This window comes from Hevea brasiliensis, chromosome 10, assembly GCF_030052815.1.
Source record: "Hevea brasiliensis isolate MT/VB/25A 57/8 chromosome 10, ASM3005281v1, whole genome shotgun sequence".
Taxonomy (NCBI): Eukaryota; Viridiplantae; Streptophyta; class Magnoliopsida; order Malpighiales; family Euphorbiaceae; genus Hevea; species Hevea brasiliensis.
Window position 1 is genome coordinate 2,705,497 of NC_079502.1, and position 22,186 is coordinate 2,727,682.

At 35.2% G+C, this 22,186-nt stretch overlaps 2 protein-coding genes across 3 annotated transcripts; both read left to right on the forward strand.

The window, feature by feature from the left end:
- Positions 1–460: 460 nt before the first annotated feature.
- On the forward strand, positions 461–17,250 carry LOC110631715 (probable pre-mRNA-splicing factor ATP-dependent RNA helicase DEAH4). 2 transcript variants are annotated; one of them, XM_021779650.2, is made up of 17 exons: positions 461–776; positions 1,513–1,605; positions 1,707–1,811; positions 1,977–2,194; positions 3,574–3,626; positions 3,732–3,848; positions 4,267–4,358; positions 4,509–4,595; positions 5,237–5,451; positions 5,663–5,755; positions 7,141–7,264; positions 13,172–13,325; positions 14,103–14,172; positions 14,825–14,985; positions 16,226–16,401; positions 16,484–16,755; positions 16,855–17,250. In XM_021779650.2, the coding sequence occupies exons 1-16, from the start codon at positions 577–579 to the stop codon at positions 16,638–16,640; spliced, it is 2,115 nt and encodes a 704-aa protein (XP_021635342.2). In that variant the 5' UTR covers positions 461–576; the 3' UTR covers positions 16,641–16,755; positions 16,855–17,250. The 2 variants fall into 2 exon arrangements, with proteins under 2 accessions (XP_021635342.2, XP_021635341.2); XM_021779649.2 differs by having other exon boundaries at positions 462–776; positions 13,169–13,325.
- A 1,151-nt stretch (positions 17,251–18,401) lies between these two features.
- On the forward strand, positions 18,402–21,618 carry LOC110631724 (adenylate kinase 4). The gene is made up of 6 exons (XM_021779659.2): positions 18,402–18,643; positions 18,957–19,102; positions 19,203–19,322; positions 19,443–19,610; positions 20,079–20,168; positions 21,273–21,618. Exons 1-6 carry the CDS (start codon positions 18,532–18,534, stop codon positions 21,372–21,374), a joined length of 738 nt encoding a protein of 245 aa, XP_021635351.2. The 5' UTR covers positions 18,402–18,531; the 3' UTR covers positions 21,375–21,618.
- The last annotated feature ends 568 nt before the right edge of the window (positions 21,619–22,186 follow it).

Below are 22,186 nucleotides of genomic sequence, written 5' to 3' on the forward strand. Positions count from 1 at the left end.
AAAATTCAACTATTTTAAGTGTTTTAATTTTGAAGCTGAAATATAATAATAAAATTTTATTAAACTCAAGTGAGATTTTAAATATTAAATTTAAGGCAAATAAATCATAATTTTGAATTGTAATTTAGTGATATTAGGATTATTTTTAAAATTGTGAAGTTTTAAATTAATGTTTTATTTAAAATAAATTATTTTAAAAAAATCATTATTTTAATTAAATTGCTTGTGCTACTTTAAAGTTATTAGTAGAATTTTAAGATTTAATAGCTTAAAAAAAATTATGAACTAATTTATTCATAAAATTATTTTTAAATTAAATTGTTAAAAAATTATCATTTTCGAAAGTTTTGAAAACATTGGTGCCAAACAGAAATAAATCACATTGAAATTTTATTGCTTAATATGAAACGCTACCGTTTTGTTCTGAACAAGGTCAGCTCAAGCTGCCTAAACGTTCAACGGTGGACCTTTGCCTTCACTCCTGTAGTTCAGGTTGCTGGAAAAAATTTTGAAATATCCTTAATAATAAAATCGCAATTCTGTGTTTGCGATTCTTGAGTTGATTTCCTTTCACCAATGGCGAGTCTTCCAATTGTCCAATTCGAAGAGAAGATCATGAAAACAGTGGAAGAGAATCTGGTGGTGGTAATAATCGGGGAGACCGGCTCAGGTAAGAGCACCCAGCTCTCTCAGATGCTGCATCGGAGAGGTTACACCAAGTCTGGAATCGTTGGCGTCACTCAGCCACGTCGGGTTGCTGCAGTCTCTGTTGCGAGGTAGAGCTTCAAAAGAAGTAACTCTTTGCTTCAATTACTAGTGATTATTATTGCTGTTAAATGATGCTACTAGGTTAGTTAGAATTAGGGTCTTTAGGTGGCTTTAATGGGTTTTGCATGCTAGGTATTTAGCCTTCTTTTGGTTGCTGAGAAGATTCAATAGAAGAAAATTTACGAGTTTTTAGTTTCCAAATCGAAGAAAATAAATTAAAGGTGTAAATCTTTAATAGGTTTTTTAGAGAAGTCCTTGAGCTTCCATTGGTTGCTCAAAAGACTGAGGAAAAGATAAAAGAACTAAACTCATGTGTGTAGATTTTCTAATTTGTGGAGCCCTATAAATTCATGAAGGCTGACTGATGTAAATTTCTGATTTTTAATGTAAGTTTTTCTCTTTTGTTTAAGTTATTGGAAAGAAAATTGTTAAAACAAAAGAAAAATAATTTTTTTCATTTGCCTATTAGCTTCTTCCTTCTGTTGAGAGCCAATAACTGAATGTTGATCTGTGTCAAGAACTTGCTGTATAGCATGAACCCTTCAACTGTTGCAATCGCTTATGTTGAGGCTCACTGCGCCTTTTCATGAGTTGTTTTTATTTTTAGGATAACTGTCTTTTGCAACTATTTGTGTGCATTGTATATGAACACATGGGCATTTTTCACGTGCTTGTGCATGTGTGACGTTGCAATGTGGAATTAAATTGAAGTTTGACTCTTTCCTTTTTATTTAACGTTCACAGGCGAGTTGCCCAGGAGCTTGGTGTTAAGCTGGGGGAGGAAGTGGGTTATGCCATTCGGTTTGAAGATAGAACCTCAGATTTAACACGAATCAAGTAATGCAATTCAATACTTTTAAAAATTTTTAGTAGATCTTTTTATGTTTATAATGTGCCAAGTCCATAGGCTTCTTATTGTAGTATTGTGGATTGCTCAGATACCTTACTGATGGAGTCCTCCTCCGCGAAAGTCTTTCCAATCCGGAGCTTAATCAGTATTCAGTGATCATATTGGATGAAGCCCATGAGAGAAGTCTGAACACGTAAGATCTATATTCTCTGTGGCATAGTCTGCAGCATTTACTGTTCCATAGTCTATCATAGTATCATTATAAAATTAAGTAAAGAGTTGGGCAACTCAATACATGTGTTTCTATGCATGTATTGAAATTTATATATCTACCATTCATGGTTACCTTCTTTCTCAGGGACATTTTACTGGGACTAGTGAAACGCTTGGTTAAATTACGGGCTTCAAATTTAAAGGTTCTCATTACGTCAGCAACTCTAGATGGTGAAAAAGTATCAGAATTTTTTACAGGTTGCCCTGTACTGAATGTCCCTGGAAAGTTGTACCCTGTGGAAATATTGTACAGCAAGGAGCGCCCTACAAACTACATTGAGTCTTCTTTAAGAACAGCTATTGGTATGATAATGCATCATTCCTTTGTGTTTGGCTTTAAATGAGTGTCACGTTTTAGTCCTATAGATGTGTACTATACACATGCATTATTTATTATTTATCTAGCATAGAAACACAAGCAGGGTGAGACATGTTGCATCATTTAGACTGTTAATGAAAATTTTATGAAAAAATTTATCTAAAAAAATTATCTGTATCTTTCTACCAAAGCTTTTTTCAAATGTTGATAATGTTGTACTAATCTAGTTTGTATTAATTGGTCAGTGGAGCCTAAAAGTTTGTTGGTTCACAACACAAAAGAACAAGTGAACAACACACAACAGTAGTACCACTGCCAGAAAAATGTTTCATACTTGTTATTTGTGGTTTTTGTTTGGTTAATAAAACCCATTTGTGTATGATGTGGTTCTTGCCTGATCCCCCTGAAATCTACAAATGATCCCAACTGAACACCCAAAGAAGCCATGGCCTAATGTTTCTCTTTATTGAATGGTTAAATGCCAGAGTTAACTTCTTTGAAGCAAATATTTATTATTAACAGCTCATCATTTGTTCTTTTAAGGAGTGGCAGGAAGACCATAAGATATTCCTAGTTATATACTCCTTCATCAAAGAAAATGCTCTGAGGCAGGTTGTCACAGTCTAGATCCTTCAGTTTTGGTGTTGTCTAGTATCTATTCTACCAACCTAAGCAATCTGGTGTAAGATATTACTATATTACCATTAACAATTTTAATCACAAAATTATTTTCACATGTTTAAAGAATAGACTACCCATGATGACACATAGTTGTGGGCATTTTTGTAGTCTGTTTATTAAGATTTTAAAGGGTATAGTTGTCACCCTCACCAAATAAAACCATAATATAAACAACTTTGAAAATAAGAAAGCTAGTGCACAATTGATAGAAAACCAAGTTATAATTTTGAAAGATGCTTGTTACTAAGTTTACCATTTTAAAGAGCCATTCAAGCTGAAAGCTTTTAGGTTGAGTGATTCGTTAATAGTATGGGGATTGAACTAAAGATGAAGTTTAGTTTTATTCTCAATTGAATATTTAGTTCCATCTTTGATCAGCAGTGGTTCATTTGGGTAGATGAGGTAGTACTTGAATGTGACTTTATTAGTTTGTTTTGTCTGCCTGCTGGCTGCCAGCACTATGAAATATTGCTGAATGCTAAATGGAATATATTGGTACAGTTGACATCTTTCACCTCTTTCTTCTATATGCTCCATGCTTTAATTCCTCATATTATTACAAGGGCCTTCCCACCAGATGGCAAAAGGAAAGAAATATATGCCATCTTTTCTTTGCTGTGTTTGTTACTGATTGGCAAGTCAATTTGTTTATGAGATTGTTTCTGTCAACTGTTTCTTGCAGATATACATACTCGTCAACCTGAAGGTGACATCTTGATATTCTTGACTGGACAGGTGAGTTTGAGCATGCTCTACCTCAACTTCTTCTTAGGTGTTGATTTTAACTTCAACCGTTTGATGCTTCATTTGACTGTGAAATTCACACCTGGTCTTATGCAGGATGATATAGAGAAGTTAGTGTCAAAGCTGGAGGATAGAGTTCAAAGCCTAGAGGAAGGGTCCTGTATGGATGCAATTGTCCTTCCACTCCATGGTTCCTTGCCACCTGAAATGCAGGCATGTTCATATTTTGAACTTTTTCATAATGAATCTAGTGAGCTTATCTGTTTAATATATGCTTGCAGTTGAGGTCTCCCATGCTTTGGGTTATTCCAAATTGAACATCTTTTATATTTTATTAACTGGCATTCAAATAAAATTTGAATTCTTTTTAATAATTGAGTTTTCCTGATTTATCTATATACTTGCTTGTTTTGTACTCTTAATCATGGATACTATTTTTTTATATTGTTGAGAGTGTGCTTTGGATTTGGATAATGGTTTTCCAGTCAGTTCTTTTATTAGTTGTGTTCTTCTCATCGTCACTTGAGTGCCAGGCCTTGAACTTGAGACTAAACTCTAGTTTTGGCACGATGTCTCAACTTTTATTTGATATTTGTGTTTGACAATTTGAATGTTTCCTATGACACTACAGGTTCGTGTATTTACTCCACCACCTCCAAATTGTAGGCGATTTATTGTTGCAACTAACATTGCTGAAACTTCGTTGACGGTTGATGGTGTTGTGTAAGGAGACTTGATACTTGGTTAAAATTTGACTCCTTTATGTTATATTTTACAAAATGCAGTCTCCGTATCAAGATGATTATTGTTCTACTAATTCATTTGCCTTCATTTTCTCCATTTGAATTGGTTTAATATATGTTTGAATGACAGGTATGTTATTGATTCTGGTTATGTAAAGCAACGGCAATACAATCCATCAACGGGCATGTATTCCCTCGATGTTGTGCAAATTAGCAAGTAAGTAGTTAATTTTTTTTCAATTCATAATGTATATGTTTCTTATGGCATAGGTATAATGTTCACAGCTGCTTAAGTGAAATTTCTGATTATTTTTAGTCCTTACGTTTTTTAATATATTCATGTTTTCGTTTCTCCCATAAAATGTCATAATATTTTTTTCCCAGGGCTTCCTTTTGCTTCCTTGGGCAGATTTGTTATGCATGTGCAAATAGGGTTTAGCTGAGTTCAAAAATAAATTAACAAGGACTTTGTTCTGCAAGCTTCCACTCTCTCTGTACTGCAAAGTCTGCATTTTTTAGCAATTTCTATGCAGAAATACAGTGTTTTTTAGTAATTTTATTTTTGTAATGGAGTATCTTTTGTTATAAATTATGGTAGTGGAGGCTTGGTTTCTTCTGGGACAATAGGTTTAAGTCTGCCATTCTTGTCACTTGTAATATCTTTTCTGGGCTTTTGTTTTTCCCTGATATAATTATTGCACTCCAAGAAAGAAATAAAAGTGAACACAAATGGCTATCGAGTGATTATAGCTGCCTTTCGTTTTTCCTTCCAAATGTCTTATTATAAAACAATTGTTGTAAAACCATTTTCCTTCACATGAAAGTAATTATTTGTGTTTGTGTACTGGCTGACTGCAGAGTGCAAGCCAATCAGCGTGCAGGGCGAGCAGGAAGAACACGTCCTGGAAAGTGTTACCGGCTATACCCTTCAATGATTTATGAAGATGATTTCCTTGATGTCACGGTTCCTGAGATACAGCGATCTTCGCTTGCTGGCAGTGTTCTTTACTTGAAATCGTTGGATCTCCCAGATATTGACATTCTGAAATTTGATTTTCTTGATCCCCCTTCATGTAAGTATTCTTTTTTGTGTTATTCCACTCTTCATGTGCAGAATCAAATTCACCTGGTTTCATATTTCCACTTACAGAATCTCAAGTTCTCATCCAACTCACTAGAACTTGGATGTATTATTGTGCATCTACTCTCTAATCCCTAGCTTTTATTATTATTTGCAATGAAAGAGGTGCATACATTGACTAAATCTGAATGGATTTACTGCAGATGAGTCACTAACGGATGCTTTAAAGCAACTATATCTAATTGATGCTATTGATGAAAATGGATCAATCACTAGTGTTGGACGAACAATGGCTGGTAATGGACTTCCATTACTTTGATTTACCACTGTTTGTTAACTCTATGAATGTTAAGGTTGATTATATATTATTTAGAAGGAATTCTTCGTTGCAATTTTGACTAGTGTGCTTGAAACCAATTATGCCTGTTTAGCTATTCTCGCTAATGGCTCAGGTACAAACATAACTTTTATGCAATGCATAATCATGCCTTCATCTTTATGTATCATCCATTTTAAAGATATTTTCCATTTCAGTAGGATTTGCATTAATCTTGTTGCTACCTAAAGCCATCAACCTTTTCACTATTCAGCATATTTAAACCTGTAAACTAAGCTTCCCTTGTGAGAATAAACTGTATCTGTATCTAGCAATATTATCTTGTGATGTTCTACCTTTTACTGGTGCTGGGTGATTCCTAATGTCTTTGCCATATTCAACTATTTGGCATCTCCTTCCATTAACAAAAACTCAAAAGGTACTGAAATTAATCTTTTTGGACTTGTTTTATTTGCTCAGATCAGCCTTCTATTAATCAGATCTCAAGTTCATCCTTGATTGTAGCTTAATATGGGGTGGGAGTGTTGGGAATTCTAGTAATATTTTTCCCCTTATTTTTCTGTTTTGGTAAGTTATGGCATATAAATAAAATGAATTTCTGATATCAATTTCCATGCAGTCAATTTCTTGGTGGCCTGTGTGGAATTACAACAAATAATAATAATAATAATAATAATAATAATAATAATAATAATAATAATAATAATTGTCATTGCATAACATGAAAAATGAACTTCCATTGCATTACATTTTATTTAATAGGCTATTTGGAGAAATATATGCAATGGTTGTTGGATAACAGTAACAGCTATTAAACACAAAAAACCATTCCCCAACATTATGCAGCTCTCTGCAGTAGAAATTTCAAGCTAAAGCACCCAAATCTCTTACAATTTCAAAATTCAAGTTGATTTTCTTGTCAAAAGCTAAAAATATCTCACAACACCACTTTTAATAACATTTAGATTCATTATGTTTACCTTGCACACTTGCAAATCTATACCTCTAGATGCAATTTGTATATCTGAAATAAAATTTGTGCCCAGACTGTTAGTTCACATAGCACACAACTGTGCTTCTCATTGCTATTTAAAACTATTATACAAGTTACCATGAGCATCCACAATTACTACTATTAAACAATTATAGCAATGGATTTTAACATTAACTAATGCTTTGTATTTCCTATTCATTTTTGTTAAGGAGTTCAAAAGTCCTTGCATTCATGATAGAAAAAAACTATATTGCATTCATGATAGAAAAAAACTATGGTATTTTAAGTTTAATGTAGTAGAGGCAAATATACCCGATGAGTTACCAATTAGTTTCTGTGGTTTTATGCAGAACTTCCATTAGAGCCATCACTTTCAAGAACCTTAATGGAGGCAAATGAAAATGGTTCCTTGTCCCAGGCATTGACTGTGGCTGCTATGTTATCAGCAGAAACCTCATTACTTCCTGGCCGCAGGTTGGTTCAAAAGGAAGAGATTGTTCTTTCTCTGACGCTATTAATTGTTCTTTTTGCTATTTTTACGAATGGTGTGCGGTGTATTCTGAAATTGACTAATTCGGGAGAAAGAATATTTCATCCCTGAAAAAACTGTAAATACTAAACTGATAGAATAGTATAATCCACTTGTGGAAAACAGAGAATTTGAAAAATTTTCTTTTATATTTCTTCATACTAAAATGATTTACAAGCATTCTAATTTATATACAAAGGCTAGGACTAATTAGGAAACTAATAATAGCCAATAAATACAATGATTCCTAATTATATTCTAATTTACAGCTAATTTATACTGATTAAGGGATTTACACTAATTGAGGGATTCTAACACTCCCCATCAAGTTGGTTCATGTATGTTGCACATGCCCAACTTGCAAACTAGGGTAAGAAACCCCTTACAACTTAATCCCTTAGTGAACATATCAGCTAACTGGTCTTTCGACCTTACGTAAGAGATACTTAAGGAACCATTGACAACTTTTTCTTTTATGAAGTGTCTGTCAATCTCTATATGCCTGGTCCGATCATGCTGAACTGGATTGTGAACTATACTAATGGCAGCTTTGTTATCACAGAACAGGGACAAACCACTAGTTTCTAGCAATTTTAATTCCTACATCAACTTTCGTAACCACAATAGTTCACAAATACCTTGAGCCATTGCTCTAAACTCAACCTCTGCATTGGATCTAACTGTCACATTTTGCTTCTTGCTCCTCCAAGTGACTAGATTACCATCAACAAAAGTACAGTAACCAAATTTCGATCTCCTATCATCAAGAGATCCACCTCAATCTGCATCTATAAAGGCATTAATCTGAAGATGGCCATGCTTTGAGAAAAGAAGTCCTTTCCCGGGTGCAGATTTTAAGTATCGCAAGATGCGAAAAATAGCCTCCAATTGAGGTTCACGAGGATCATGCATATACTGACTCACTAGACCCGGGTGCAGATTTTAAGTATCGCAAGATGCGAAAAATAGCCTCCAATTGAGGTTCACGATGATCATGCATATACTGACTCACTAGACCCACTGCATATGCTATATCTGGTTGCGAAAAGTAAATCAGTCTGCCAACCAACCTCTGATATCTCCCAATATCCACGGATTCCCCAACTACAGCTTGCAATTTATGATTTGCCTCAATGGGAGACTCTGCTGGTTTACAACCTAGCATTCCTGTTTCCTCCAACAGATCTAGTATGTACTTTCTTTGAGAAATAAAGATTCCTTTATCTGATCTGGTAACCTCTATTCCAAGAAAGTACTTTAGCCTTCCCAAATCTTTGATTTCAAACTTCTGTACTAGTTGTTCCTTTAGATGAATCATTTCTTCCCTATCATCTCCAGTTACTACAATATCATCTACATAGACAATAAGCAGAGTGATCTTATCCCTATAATATTTTATAAACAAGGTGTGATCAGCATTGCTTTGGCAGTATCCAAAAGAAATCATAGTCTTACTAAATCTATCAAACCATGCCCTAGGTGACTATTTTAAACCATACAGTGCTTTCTTCAATTTGCAAAATTTTCCTTTGGTCTTCCCATTCTCAAACCTTGGAGGGATTTTCATATATACTTTTGCTTCCAAATCACCATGTAGAAAGGCATTTTTTACATCAAACTGCTGTAAATCTCACTCAAGATTTACTGCACATGATAGTAAAATTTTGATGGTATTCATTTTAGCAACAAAAGCAAACGTTTCCTCGTAATCTACCCCATGCGTCTGTGTGGAGCCTTTTGCTATCAGCCTAGCCTTATACCTTTCAATTGAACCATCTGCTCTATGTTTCACAGTGAACACCCACTTGCATCCAACTGGTTTTTTCCTCATTGAAAGAGTAACAAGTTTCCATGTCTCATTCTGTGCTAGAGCTTTCATCTCCTCCACCATGGCTGTCTTCCATTTTGGATCAAGACATGCTTTCTTCCAATCCTGTGGGATAGAAACAGAGGAAACAGACAATAGAAAGGCTCTATAAGATGGAAACAAAGAATCATAGGAAATGAAGTTAGAGATGGGATGTTTAGTCCAGGTTCTAACACATTTTCTGAGAGCAATAGGAATATTAATATCATTATTAAAAGAAGCAAGAGTAGACTGATAATTAAAATTAGACTCTTCAGGAACCAAAGGGGACTCATCACACGCCTCAGGATGTTCAGGAATTGAATCCAGAGATTCCGGTTGAACAGCAGTCTCCCGCTCGATGGCTATATCTGTCTTGTTCTGCCGAGTATAGATTCTCAAATCTGGTCCATTCAGTCTCCCTCGAGATTTAGGTGACTCCCCATGAGTATCATTATTAGGTATAGGCTTTAGACCCAGATTTTCCCTTTGAAGTTGAAAGTTGGGAGGGCACAAAGAAGAAAGGAAAGACACCTCTTCTTCCTTCCTATGTTCCCCCTGAAGAGTTGGATGGAAATAAGATTCAGATTCCCTAAAGGTAACATCCATGCTCACAAAATATTTCCGTGTAGGAGGGTGGTAACACCTATACCCCTTCTGAGTACTGGAATAACCAACAAAGACACACATGAGGGCTCGAGGTTCTAACTTCTCTCTATTAGGCTGATGAACAAAGCAAACACAACCAAAGACCTTTGGAGGAACAATATATGAATTTTTACCTTGCAAAATCTCTAAAGGACTCTTAAACTCCAAAGTTCAGAGTAGTATCCTGTTAATAAGATATGCAGCAGAAAGAATTGCATCCCTCCAATAAGGTTTGAGAATATTCATTGTAAACATAAGAGACCTAGCAACCTCAAGTAAATGTCTATTTTTTCTTTCAGACACTCCATTTTGAGCACTAGTGTTAACACAACTAGTCTGATGGAAAATTTTGTGTGACCTCAAATATTCCTGAAAAACTCCATTCATATACTCTGTGCCATTATTAGTTCTCAGTATTTTAACATGAGTATCAAACTGGGTGCTAATCATTTTGTGAAACTGTTGAAAATATGAAAATACTTTATTTTTCCCTTTCTGATATACCCAATTTAACTTACTGCAACAATCAATAAATGTCACAAACCATCTATAACCTGATAAAGACACAATTTGAGTAGACCCTTACACATCAGAATGGATAGTCATAAAAGGAACTGAAGCCTTATTATTTATTGCAGGATAAGATTGTCTAGTATGTTTGGCAAACTCACAAGCATCACATACTAACAATTCAATTTTGCATTGCTTAGACAAAAGAGGATAAAGTTTCTCTAAAACATTAAATGAAGGATGTCCAAGTCTACTATGCCACTGAATAATTTCTTCCTCAGCACCCATAGACTGTCCCAACATGGCCTGATCAACACAATCATTCAATAGATATAGCCCATCTTGCAGTCTCTCACTGCCAATTGTTCTCCCTATTATCAACTCTTGAAATACACAGTGAGTGGGAAAAAATTCAATTTTGCAGTTGAGAGCTTTTGTAATAGAACTGACTAACAAAAGGTTAATAGGAAAGCTAGGCACATGTAAGACAAAACTAAGACTTATAGTAGGAGTGCATTTAACAGAACCTGTTCCACAAACATTAGATAAGGATTCATCCGCAATGCGGACTTTTTCTTTGCTTGAACATAGAGAATAGGATATGAATTTATTCGAAGAGCTTATCATATGTTTGTTTGCTCCAGAATCTATAACCCAAAATGAATTATTATGATTAGCAAGAAAAGCATTATCTGAGTTTACGAAGTTAGAAGAGGCAACTGTAGTAGATTGTGATTCGAGCTGTGATAGGAATCGTCTCAGAGTTTGTACCTCTTCATTGAAAAACATCCTAGTGATTGTACCTTTTTCCTCCATGCCCTTTAGTTGGGCGGCCGTGCAGCTTCTAAAATTGTTCTTTAGTATGTCGAGATTTCCCACAGTAGTCACAATGTAAGTGATCCTTATCTGATGGACCATATAACTGTTCTCGTAAGGAGTTAGCAGCCAGCCCAACCTTATCAACAGCTGTAGAATTGATCATAACACTCTTTCTGCTCTCCTCCTGCTAAACATAAGAGTATGTCTACCTTAAGGTGAGCAAAGGATCCTTATCAAGCACTTGGACCCGAATCTAATCATACTCCACATTTAGCCTAGCAAGAAAATCATATATGCGCTCCTTCTCAACCAATTTTTGAAACTTAACTGCATCAACAGGACATGAAGCCTGAAAGTCCTGATAGAAATCCAACTCTTGCCATAGACCACTCAGTTCTGCATAATATTGAGCAACAATCAACTCACCTTGTTTCATTCCATAAACCTTGTTCCTAAGCTCATAAACTTGTGCATCATTCCCAACTTGAGAATGAGTCTGAGAAATAACACTCCAAATGGTAGCGGCACTGTCCAACAGTAAATATCCACGAGCTATATGAGGTTGTATAGAATTGATGAGCCATGATGTAACAAGAGAATTTTCCGACTCCCACTGGTTGTAGGTAGAACCAGTACTTTCTGGCTTTTTTCTATCTCCAGTGATATACCCTTGCAGTCCTCTAACTTGAATGAACAGTAGACAAGATCTAGACCATGCCAAATAATTAGTTCCATCCAACTTTACAGGATTAATTTGTAAAGAGGGATTATCACCAACAAATTCAGCCTTTGTTTCAGAGGCTTTCTTCTTTTCATCAGTCATTTTTCAATTAAAGAAATAGGTACTGAGACAGAAAGCAAGAAACTGGGCAACGGAAGGTACCCAAGAAAATAAATGTGCAAACCAAGTGTGGAAACACGTTGGTCAGAGGGGCGCCGGACAGGGAAGGTCGTTGGCAAGAGGCGCTGTCGGAGAAATCACCTAAAAAAAGGGTGCATGCACCGGCGCATGAAGAATGATGTGAGACTTCTGGAGGTGCGTGAGCTCACGTTCTTCACCGGATGGCGGCGGGACTCCGGGCGTAGGCCGATCGGCTGGTGTCCTTCCTCCTCAAGTGGGTGGTGACAGTCACCTCCCTTCCTAGAACGACGTAGAAGCTTGACTAAAAAAAAAATTACCTAGAACTACACTGTTCACGCCAATAAATTTTGGCACTGCTCTGATACCATGTAGAAAACAGAAAATTTGAAAAATTTTCTTTTATATTTCTTCATACTAAAATGATTTACAAGCATTCTAATTTATATACAAAGGCTAGGACTAAATAAGAAACTAATAATAGCCAATAAATATAATGATTCCTAATTATATTCTAATTTACAGCTAATTTACACTGATTAAGGGATTTACACTAATTGAGGGATTCTAACACCACTTTTTGTCTAATGGTGATTGTATGTTCATGCTTTCCTAGTTTATTCATATTTTTCAACTTACCCATTTATTTCTGTTTTGACTTTTGGCTGCTCACTGAAAACTTCATTACCCAATTGAATTTTATGGTCTCTCATTTTTCTCCTTTTTCAGTTTTTCCTTGCAATTCTCAAGGTTCCACCTTCTAATATCTGCCATCTACATCTGAATATTGTTTAAGCAATAAATATTAATTCTGACTTTATCGAATTTGGAGTGCTTGTGGTGATGGAAGTTAAGGGTATTGTTTAACTGAACATTTCATTTTCTATCCATAGAGGATGCCCTTAGAGTATAATTTTTCAACATGCTGTACTTGTTAACTTGAATCTATGTCATGTTGTTGGGTATGACAAGTGTCTGTAATTGTCTCTATTTGAAGGTTTCTTTCTTGAATACCTTAAAAAGAACTGAGAACTGAAGACCTAGTTCAAAACTAACTAGCCTAATTTAATTAATTCCCGCACTGTTGGTTGTATGAATCCTCAACACTTCTTTATTTAGCCAATGGATTATCCTTTGGGATAATTATGTCTTTGTCTTGGTGTGCAGCAGCAGGAGTACTGAAAAGAAGCGGAAGCATACTTCCTTGGAGTTTGACCTTCCAGATGGTTCTGGTTTGGGGGATCACATCCAGTTGCTACAGATTTATGAGCAATGGGATCAAAATGACTATGATATTGGTTGGTGCAAAGATAATGGTTTGCAGGTAACCTTTCCTCTGCTTCAGAAAGCATGTTAGTTTTAAGCACCATATATTTTATGGAAATTGGTCAATATAAAATGTTTTCCAGGTCAAAGGGAAAATTGGAAACTTTGTTTTCTCATTTTCCAGGCCACAAAAACAAAAGTAATTTTTTGATTTTATAATTCATGAAAAGGAAATTAGCTTATGAGGAAACTATATAAACAAATATGCATCAATCCACAAAAAATCATCTCCAGCTATCATCCACTACTGGTGCTAGTGGCCAATTGCCAACAACACCCCAATTTACCTTCTTTCAAATCATGTTCTCTCCTATTTATTATGAACAGAAGAACATGAAGCCTTTGTAGGTCCAAAAATAGTATTATTTATTGAAAGAAAAATAATTTTTTCCAGTGTATTCAAAATGCCAGAAAATATTTTCTGCAAGAAAGTTGTTTCCCACAAAATAAACATAGCTTTAGACACTGTGAGACTTCTGAATGCAATTGATAGCCTAATCTAGTGAAGTCTGAAGTAACATGGTGTTGTAGTTGCAATATATGCCAGTTCCTTAGAGAATTATTTCAAACATTTGATCCAGAACTTTGGATCAAAAGGCTTAGGAATGTGCGGCAGCCAATATTTCCATTTTTGCATTCATTGTTTTTCCTGTGCATGCCTAGGCCTTTCAGTAGTGAAAAGGCCGATAGCATGGTTGTTATCTTCATTCCTATTGGGACATCTGCTGTCTTAATCTGGCTTCTTGACTGCTATAATATTTGTTGAATTTACCAGGTGCGAGGAATGATATTTGTCAAAGATGTCCGGAAACAATTGTGTCAGATAATGCAGAAAATAGCAAAGGGTCTGTATTTTATATATTGTAGATATGATGGAATAATATTTCATTTTTGGTGGATATTACAAAATAAGAAACATTAATATCTTTCATATTTATCTTTTGCAAAAGGTGACACAGCCTTGACTCCATTTGTTGATATGTCATTTCACATGTTAGCTTCTTTTTCATTTTTGTTTATATTATCCACAAACAAGTATGTACTTGATTTCTGTTCACTGTTCAGCTGGTCATTACTATAGTTTTTCATTTCTTATACTGTACTGTTTGCAATCATAATTTATCTTAGTCTTCTGTCTCTGTCCTTTCATTTGTGTCCCTGGCACCCTAATTTTAGTTTAATCCTTGGTCACAAGCTCTATTGAAAACGATAAAAATTTTGCTGATGCGTATCACAAAACAATCGATTCAAAGTGAAGTAGATATTTTTCCTTTGCAACTTTCGGGGGGAAAAAAAAATTCATGTCCTTTCTAGTAGTTATTGCTCATATGGACTTCTGGGGTGAAATTACAGAATATAGCAAAACCTTCACTAGTTGTACTACTTTATAGTATTCTTTCTTTTTAGTTCTAAATTTTATTTTACTTACACATGCATTTTGAGTTTTGACTTTGTTCTTTTCACTTCCCTAATGAATTATGTTTTATATGGAAGCAGGATCATTAGATGTACAAGCAGACAAAAGATATAAAAAAGGCCAACAGGAGTATAAGAATTTGAGGAAAGCCTTGTGTGTGGGCTATGCAGATAAACTTGCTGAGAGGATGATTCGACACAATGGATATAGAACAATAGGTTTCAAGCCTCAACTGGTTCAGGTATTAAAAATTGGTATACTATATTTTGAATGTGAGCTGTTATTTGTAGGGTATTATTAATGTAAAAGAGAGAGAAGAGAGATGAGAAGAGAGAGAGAAGATAGAGAGAGAGAAAGAAGTAAAGAAGAAAAGTAGAGTTAAAAGAGAAGATGCATTGCATGCAAACACATGCAGAACAATGAATGAATGATGAACTGATGATAGGAAGGTTTTGAGTGGAGGTTATAACCAGTAAAGTAATCACTTTAATTATTTATTTCTTTTCAAGAAAGGGGATGGATGGGGAAGGATGTAGGATTAGGATGGGATTTTGATGGGGATGGTGGAAGTTTGCCAAGGAGTTATTTGATCGTAGATTTCCAATGAAAAAAAAAGAAAAAATTAAATTTTAAAAAAAAATTTACGATGATGTTATATTATATATATAGTAGTAAGTGGAGAAAGAAAGAAAGAAAAGAAAGAAGCATCTAAGATAGAGATAGAGTGCGAGAGTGGATGAGTGGACATAGATATACTAGATAAGTCCGTAAAGAGAGTATTAGAAAAAAGGTAGGTGGGTGCCAATGAAGATAAAAGAAAAGAGAAAGAGAGAGGAGGGGGTGGTTGGAGTGTGTTGTGAGACATAGGCTAGGCTTAGACATAGTAGACACATTAGTTAGAGGATAGAGAGAAAAAAAAAAAAAAAAAAAAAAAATTTTGGGAGGAGAGAGGTACAAACAGACCTGAAGAAGCATTACACATTGAGGATTTTTTAAAAAAAAAATTCAGAGGGAGAAAAGCGAATCCATATAGCCGACCCCAAATTTTTGGGATAAAGGCTTAGTTGAGTTGAATTGATTTAATTTTTGGATGGCCTAATTTCACTGCATAAGGAAATGCTTGAATATTAACATTTAAATATGGAAAGTAATAAAAAAAGAAATTGTCTGGATAGAGATTTTGTAAGTTTTGGTTAGGCTGTGGCTGCCATGAATGGTTGGTTGAGGGTCTGGGTAAACAACTTAAGGTCCTAATTTGACTCACCGGTCACCAGGCTTTTGATGAATGATGCATGTGATTTATAGGTGATTGCATGTGACTAAGGAAAAATAATTTATTTAATAAATAAAGAGTAGAGAAGTGAACAGCGACTGCGAGCAGCGAGAGTGTAGCATCATCAAATATTTATAATTTATAATGTTAAATCACCTGCTGTTTCATCTTTAAAGTAGGCCTGAAAGTTAATTATTCATGGTATCAGGTGCATCCATCTTCTGTTCTGAGAACTGATGAATCCGGAATGTTCCCAGACTTTGTTTTGTACCATGAGCTTATTGCTACCTCACGTCCATACATGCGCAATGTGTGTGCTGTGGAGAATTCTTGGGTTAATTCCATATTGCAAAAGCTTAAGGAACTAGATATCAACAAACTGAGGTAAATTAATATTCTTGAAAGTACTTCCAAGGAGAAATAGAACAGTATGAGGCTCATCCCTTTTTTTTTTTTATTTTTGCAGTGGGGGTCTTGGTCAAAATGTCAGAGATGGAACCGAAGGCAAGATCTCAGACTTGCCAAAGAAAGAGGCTAATGCTGCTGCTGGGGTTCCTGATGATCGTGAAAGTAGAATTCAGGCGGCTAGGGATCGATTTCTTGCACGTAAAGTAAAGAAATGAGACTGTTATCATCAACTCTTTATCTATAGTATTGACATTTCAAATGGTGGAATCACTTTCTCCCTGTTAGCTGGGTGAGGCTTGCAAAATCAGTTTAGTGCCGGGAATGCACTTGGTGACTCTCTCTCTCTCTCTCTATCTCTCTCTCTCTAACTTCTATATTCGATGGCATCTCATTTCTCAGCTCCATCGATGATTTTTCATTTATCAACAGGCCTTGGAATGTGAGGGTAAAGCATGCTTGTGAAGCCATGTGCATACTTTTGGGCTTGAAGCAGGATTTATTCTCCCCAAGCATACCGGCTTATTGCATACTAACGGTTCCATTTGCTGTCTGTTGGGGCGGAGATACTTGTTTGCAGCAAGAATATCTGACCGGAATATTCATACTATAACAATGTAACATGGTGAAAAATCTATAGGTTTTTGAGATTTAGGAAAAAAACCCAAACTTAGAAAGTAGAGTGATTTGACTGTATTTGTTAACTGATTTCTCTTGAGAAGCGAACAAACTCACGAGCGAGTCTCTTGTTTTTGGGAATCGTTTGGATAAGAATTTGTTAAATTTTGTTGTGGATGCCAAGAAGCAGAGTTACGCTCTCCGAAGTAACTTAACTCTTCTTCAATCCTGAATGTTGTGAAATTTAATGAAAAAAAGCTTCACTCTTTTCCAGAAGAATTTTCAGCTTCATATCTCTTGGCAACATTAGGTGAAAACTCTTTAATCTAACGTGAAGTGTGAATGTTGCCGTGTGAATAGGGAGGGTATGGTTTTGCCCCAACTAATATGTTCATCTTACTTAACCGAGCTCATAAATAAATTTTTATTAAAACAGCAAAATAAAATAAGATATGGGGACCCTTTATGGTATTGAAAAATGATAATATTTTTTTAAATTTATATGTATTTGAGATTATTTATAAATTATGCAAACATGGAACAAGGTTGTTGGATCCCTAAAACTGGTTTTTTCATAAATTGACATGATAACGGGGTTGACCAGCAGCTTTAAAAATAATACCTGTTTGGCCTGAACCCGACATAGAATCTTTGGATCTAAACTTTGTCTGAATTCTTACGCTATGTTTGGTTGAGAGGAGAGAAAATAGGAAGGAAGATAGTATATAAGGAGGGAAGGATTGAAGAAGGATGAATAATCATCTTTCCCTTCTGCTGGAGATGGATGGAGGAAAGGGAGGAAAATGTTTATTATTTTTTAGTTGACCATTAAGCCATACGAAATTTAACCAAAAACCAATATGAAATTTAAGTTTCAGCATAATAATTAAGGGTAAATTTATAATTACATAAAATTTCTTATTCATTCTCTCTAAATCCTTCCTTTTGAGATGGATGAAAATTTGTGTCCGTAAAAATGAAAAAAAATTAATTGATAATTTGATTGAGTAATGGGCGCTAATCCTTAGCTTTTATGTGATTAAATGTGTTTAATAAATATAAATTTTAAATTTTAAGTTAATTTTTTTTCTTTAATCTAATTGTTGACAATTATCAATATTTTAATTCCTAATTGCTTGTTGTCCATATTTAATCGTTGATGACTAATGGACTGTGTTTACTAAATTAAACAAGTTTTGCTCTTTCTTTTCCATCCTTCCACTTTCCCTCCAAAACAAACGCTATCTTAATCCCACAATGTTTGACGAGCGCCAGGAAACGGGCCGGAACAGGGTCCGCCCCACCAACCAACCAACCAACCCACTCAAAAGTCCAACAACCCAGATGAGGCACTGCAGGTCTGCGCCCACTACTGCAAACTCTCTCCCTCTGTATGATCCCTCAGCATCTCTCTCTCTCTCTCTCTCTCTCTCTCTCTCTCCAGTTCTCCTCAAATAGCAAAGGCCTAAACTTTACGCACACACGAAGATAATGGCGAGTTCAACTGTAGCATTGGAGGACGTTCCTTCTGTTGATATTATGACCGAACTCCTTCGCCGCTTCAACTGCTCCTCCAAGCCTGACAAGCGTCTCGTTCTCATTGGTCTGTTTCTCTCTCTCTACTGTGCTAATTTTTATTTCAGTATCTTCTTCAAGTTCTGTTCTTGAAAAAAAAAATTCCCTCTTTTTTTTTTCTAAAGTTTTCAGGGTTGTGGGTTTCTTATTCTGAAATCTCTGAATTGGGTTTTCAGTCTATTTGGTGAAAGGAATGCTCTTTCCATTTCTTGTATAAATGGGTCGTTTTCATTTTCGGTGGATTTTTATTGATATTTCTTTTTGGGAGTCCTGAGTCGTATGTCTACAGTATGCATTAGTGGGATTGGGGATTTTTGAGGAATTGTTTGATTGGCTGGCAGGTCCACCTGGCTCAGGGAAGGGTACACAGTCCCCCATTATCAAAGATGACTACTGTTTGTGCCACTTGGCCACTGGTGATATGCTGAGAGCTGCAGTTGCTGCTAAGACTCCCCTGGGGATTAAGGCTAAAGAAGCCATGGATAAGGTACATATAAAGACATTGTATTATATGTTCCTTAGTCTGGTAATAGTTCTAATCATTGCCTTTTGGTGCTTCTATTTTTGGGTTCGTTTTGTCTACGTAGGGAGAACTTGTATCCGATGATTTGGTTGTTGGGATAATTGATGAAGCAATGAAGAAACCATCTTGTCAAAAAGGATTCATTCTGGATGGCTTTCCAAGGACGGTTGTTCAAGCACAGAAGGTTGCGTTCTTTATCCTGTTATCTTGTGAAATGTTCACTTGCATCTTTATTTATTTATTTATTTATTGCCTTGGCATTGGCATTTCCAACTCTTCAATGAAATTTCCTGTTTTGTTACAGCTTGATGAAATGCTTCAGAAGCAGGGAACTAAAATTGATAAGGTGCTCAACTTTGCAATTGATGACTCAATATTGGAGGAAAGGATTACCAGCCGTTGGATCCATCCTTCTAGTGGTCGGACTTACCACTCTAAATTTGCACCTCCCAAAGTTCAAGGTGTTGATGATGTAAGTTGCTGTCTGTTAAAACTTTTTTCTCTCATTCATGTTTTGAAATTTGATGGTAAAATAAGTCACCCCTTTAGGCCTTGGTTGATTAGCGGATTGAGCTTGTGAATTGATCTAGTAATATATGTTATTTACTTGCATTCCAAATCTATAAATTTTCCATTTGAACTTGAATTGTAACTGCAATGCGATTCAGTCATTTTTTGACCTGAGTTGTGCTAAAATTGAGTCCCAACGCTTAATTGTAGATTTTTGCAGATGGATTCCATTGCTGAAGATTAAGATGTCCAAAGCATTATGTACCTTGACATTTGTTATCATTTATATTTGTGTTGATTGCATAGTAATAGTAGAGGTTCTGCTACATTATTGGGCTTTATGTTGCATGCATTCAGCTAAACAGAAGACTATAGGGAGTTTTCAATCCTAACATGTTTTTTCCCCTTTCTTTTTTCTGTGGCGAAAAAGGTTACAGGAGAGCCTCTGATTCAAAGAAAAGATGACACTCCAGAAGTTCTAAAGTCAAGGCTGGAAGCATTCCACAAGCAAACTGAACCTGTAGGCTTTTTTCCCTTTCTTCTGTAATCATATTCCTTTTCTACTTTATGTAAATTTTGGGCAATCAAATTTACTTTCTTTATTTTTATCTAAGGTTGATATTAAGAACTAAAAATTATTGAATTCGTTTTCCCTTGAAGATTTTACTAGTTGATTAGTGCGTGAATTTTTTTTCCTTCTTGCCAAATTTGAGCTTGCCTTTGTACATACCTGGATGTGGCATTAGAGATGCAGTTGATTTGCCACTTTTCAGAAAGCCAGCATTGGAATGCAACATTTTCTGTTTATTAATGTGCAAAAGTCAAATTGACAAGCTTTCCTGCCATTATCTTTGATTTTGGCATGGAATTTTAATCTTTGGCTTGTATAGCATGTGTAGAATTTTTCTACTTCATCTGCTTTTGTTACCAAGTCAGAAGTGGTCAAAAATATTTCTTTCCCCTTCACATCTAATGAGACAGATTTGATGTGGCTGATCTGATCAATGGTCAATGTTTAAGAGTGACAGTCTACTAGTGTTAAAAGCATTCTCAGGGCACTCGTAACCAACCATAGTTAACTCTTATTTGTGATCTTTTGTTATTCAGTGTATTTTTGCCCACGTGTTCTCCAATGATATTTAGCTAGCATGTGTGTATTATCTCAATGTTACGCTGTATGCATTCAGGCTTTGGTGGCTTAGAATTTTAGAGACATTGTTGGCATCAAAATCTAATGGCTTGTATCCATTCCTTTTATTCTTCTCTCTATTTCACAAATTTGCAATTCCATTTCCAAGGTATGTATGCTTCTCACTGTGGCTGGGAAGGAAAGAAAAATTAAATTAGGATAAATGCTTGATCAAAACTGATAAGCATGTCACCTTTAGGAGTCAACTGTCCAACCACTAATTTTTTATGGATCATAACACATTTAGCAACCTTATCATGGGATTGTGTCTCTCTTTTTCCCTAAAGGGCCCATTTGGAGTGCAGAATTGGAATTGCCACCATATTTTTAATTTCATTAATTCTATAGGCATGATGTATCTTTTTATTTAAAGATGAATTGGAATGGATAATGCATCTCATTTAACAACTGTTTAAATATTTGTTTGGTCTACAGGTTATTGATTATTATGCCAAGAAAGGTGTTCTTGCGCAGCTTCATGCAGAGAAACCCCCAAAAGACGTCACTGCTGAGGTTCAGAAGGTTCTTTCTTCATAAGAGTGATTGCAATGTTGGATAACCAAATCAGCAGTTTTCTCCTTCCAATTTCTATCCAAGACACTTGATTCATGGTAGTTATCAAGTCCTCTGAAGTATTTTGTTCTAGTTGTCCAATAAAATTTTGCATTATAATTTTGTGGCAGTACTCATAGTTTGTTTTTGAATCTTTAGCTCTTCATTTCTCTGGCTGATCATCAAGGCCATGTAGTTCTGTTTCTTCATCAGATACCGAAATTGACAAGTATGTGTCTTTTGTGATCGGATACTGGAAATTGACATTTGACAACCAAATGTCTGAATATGATATCCCGCTTATCCAAATATCTTTTGACTCAGTCTAATGACTGAAGATATATCACTTATCTGATATATCCGAGTTTAAGTTTTCACTCTTAATTTTTTATTAAAAAAATGATAATATTTAATACATAAGAAATGATATTGAGGGTATGATAGTTATATTTTAAAGATATTTTGAATATTAAAGGGGATAAATCTTAATCCGTAGATAGGAAAACAAAGTTTATTTAAAGGAATAACAAATTCCTCTTTATCATCTATTTTTTAGTCTCAATAAATTTCTAAAAAATTGATAAATCTTATCCTTTGATATTATGGCAGCTGCATAAGTGGGAAAAAATATAAGTGCAAGTTGCGAGCGATCTCATCCCAAGGTTGGCTGTAATGCACGTGAGACTATGTTTGGGAAGCTTTTTGGGGTGGAAGGAAAGTAAAGAGTAGAAAATAAAAAAGATAAAATTATTTTTCTTTTTGTTTAAATTTTAGTAAAAAAAAGAAAAAAAAATTAT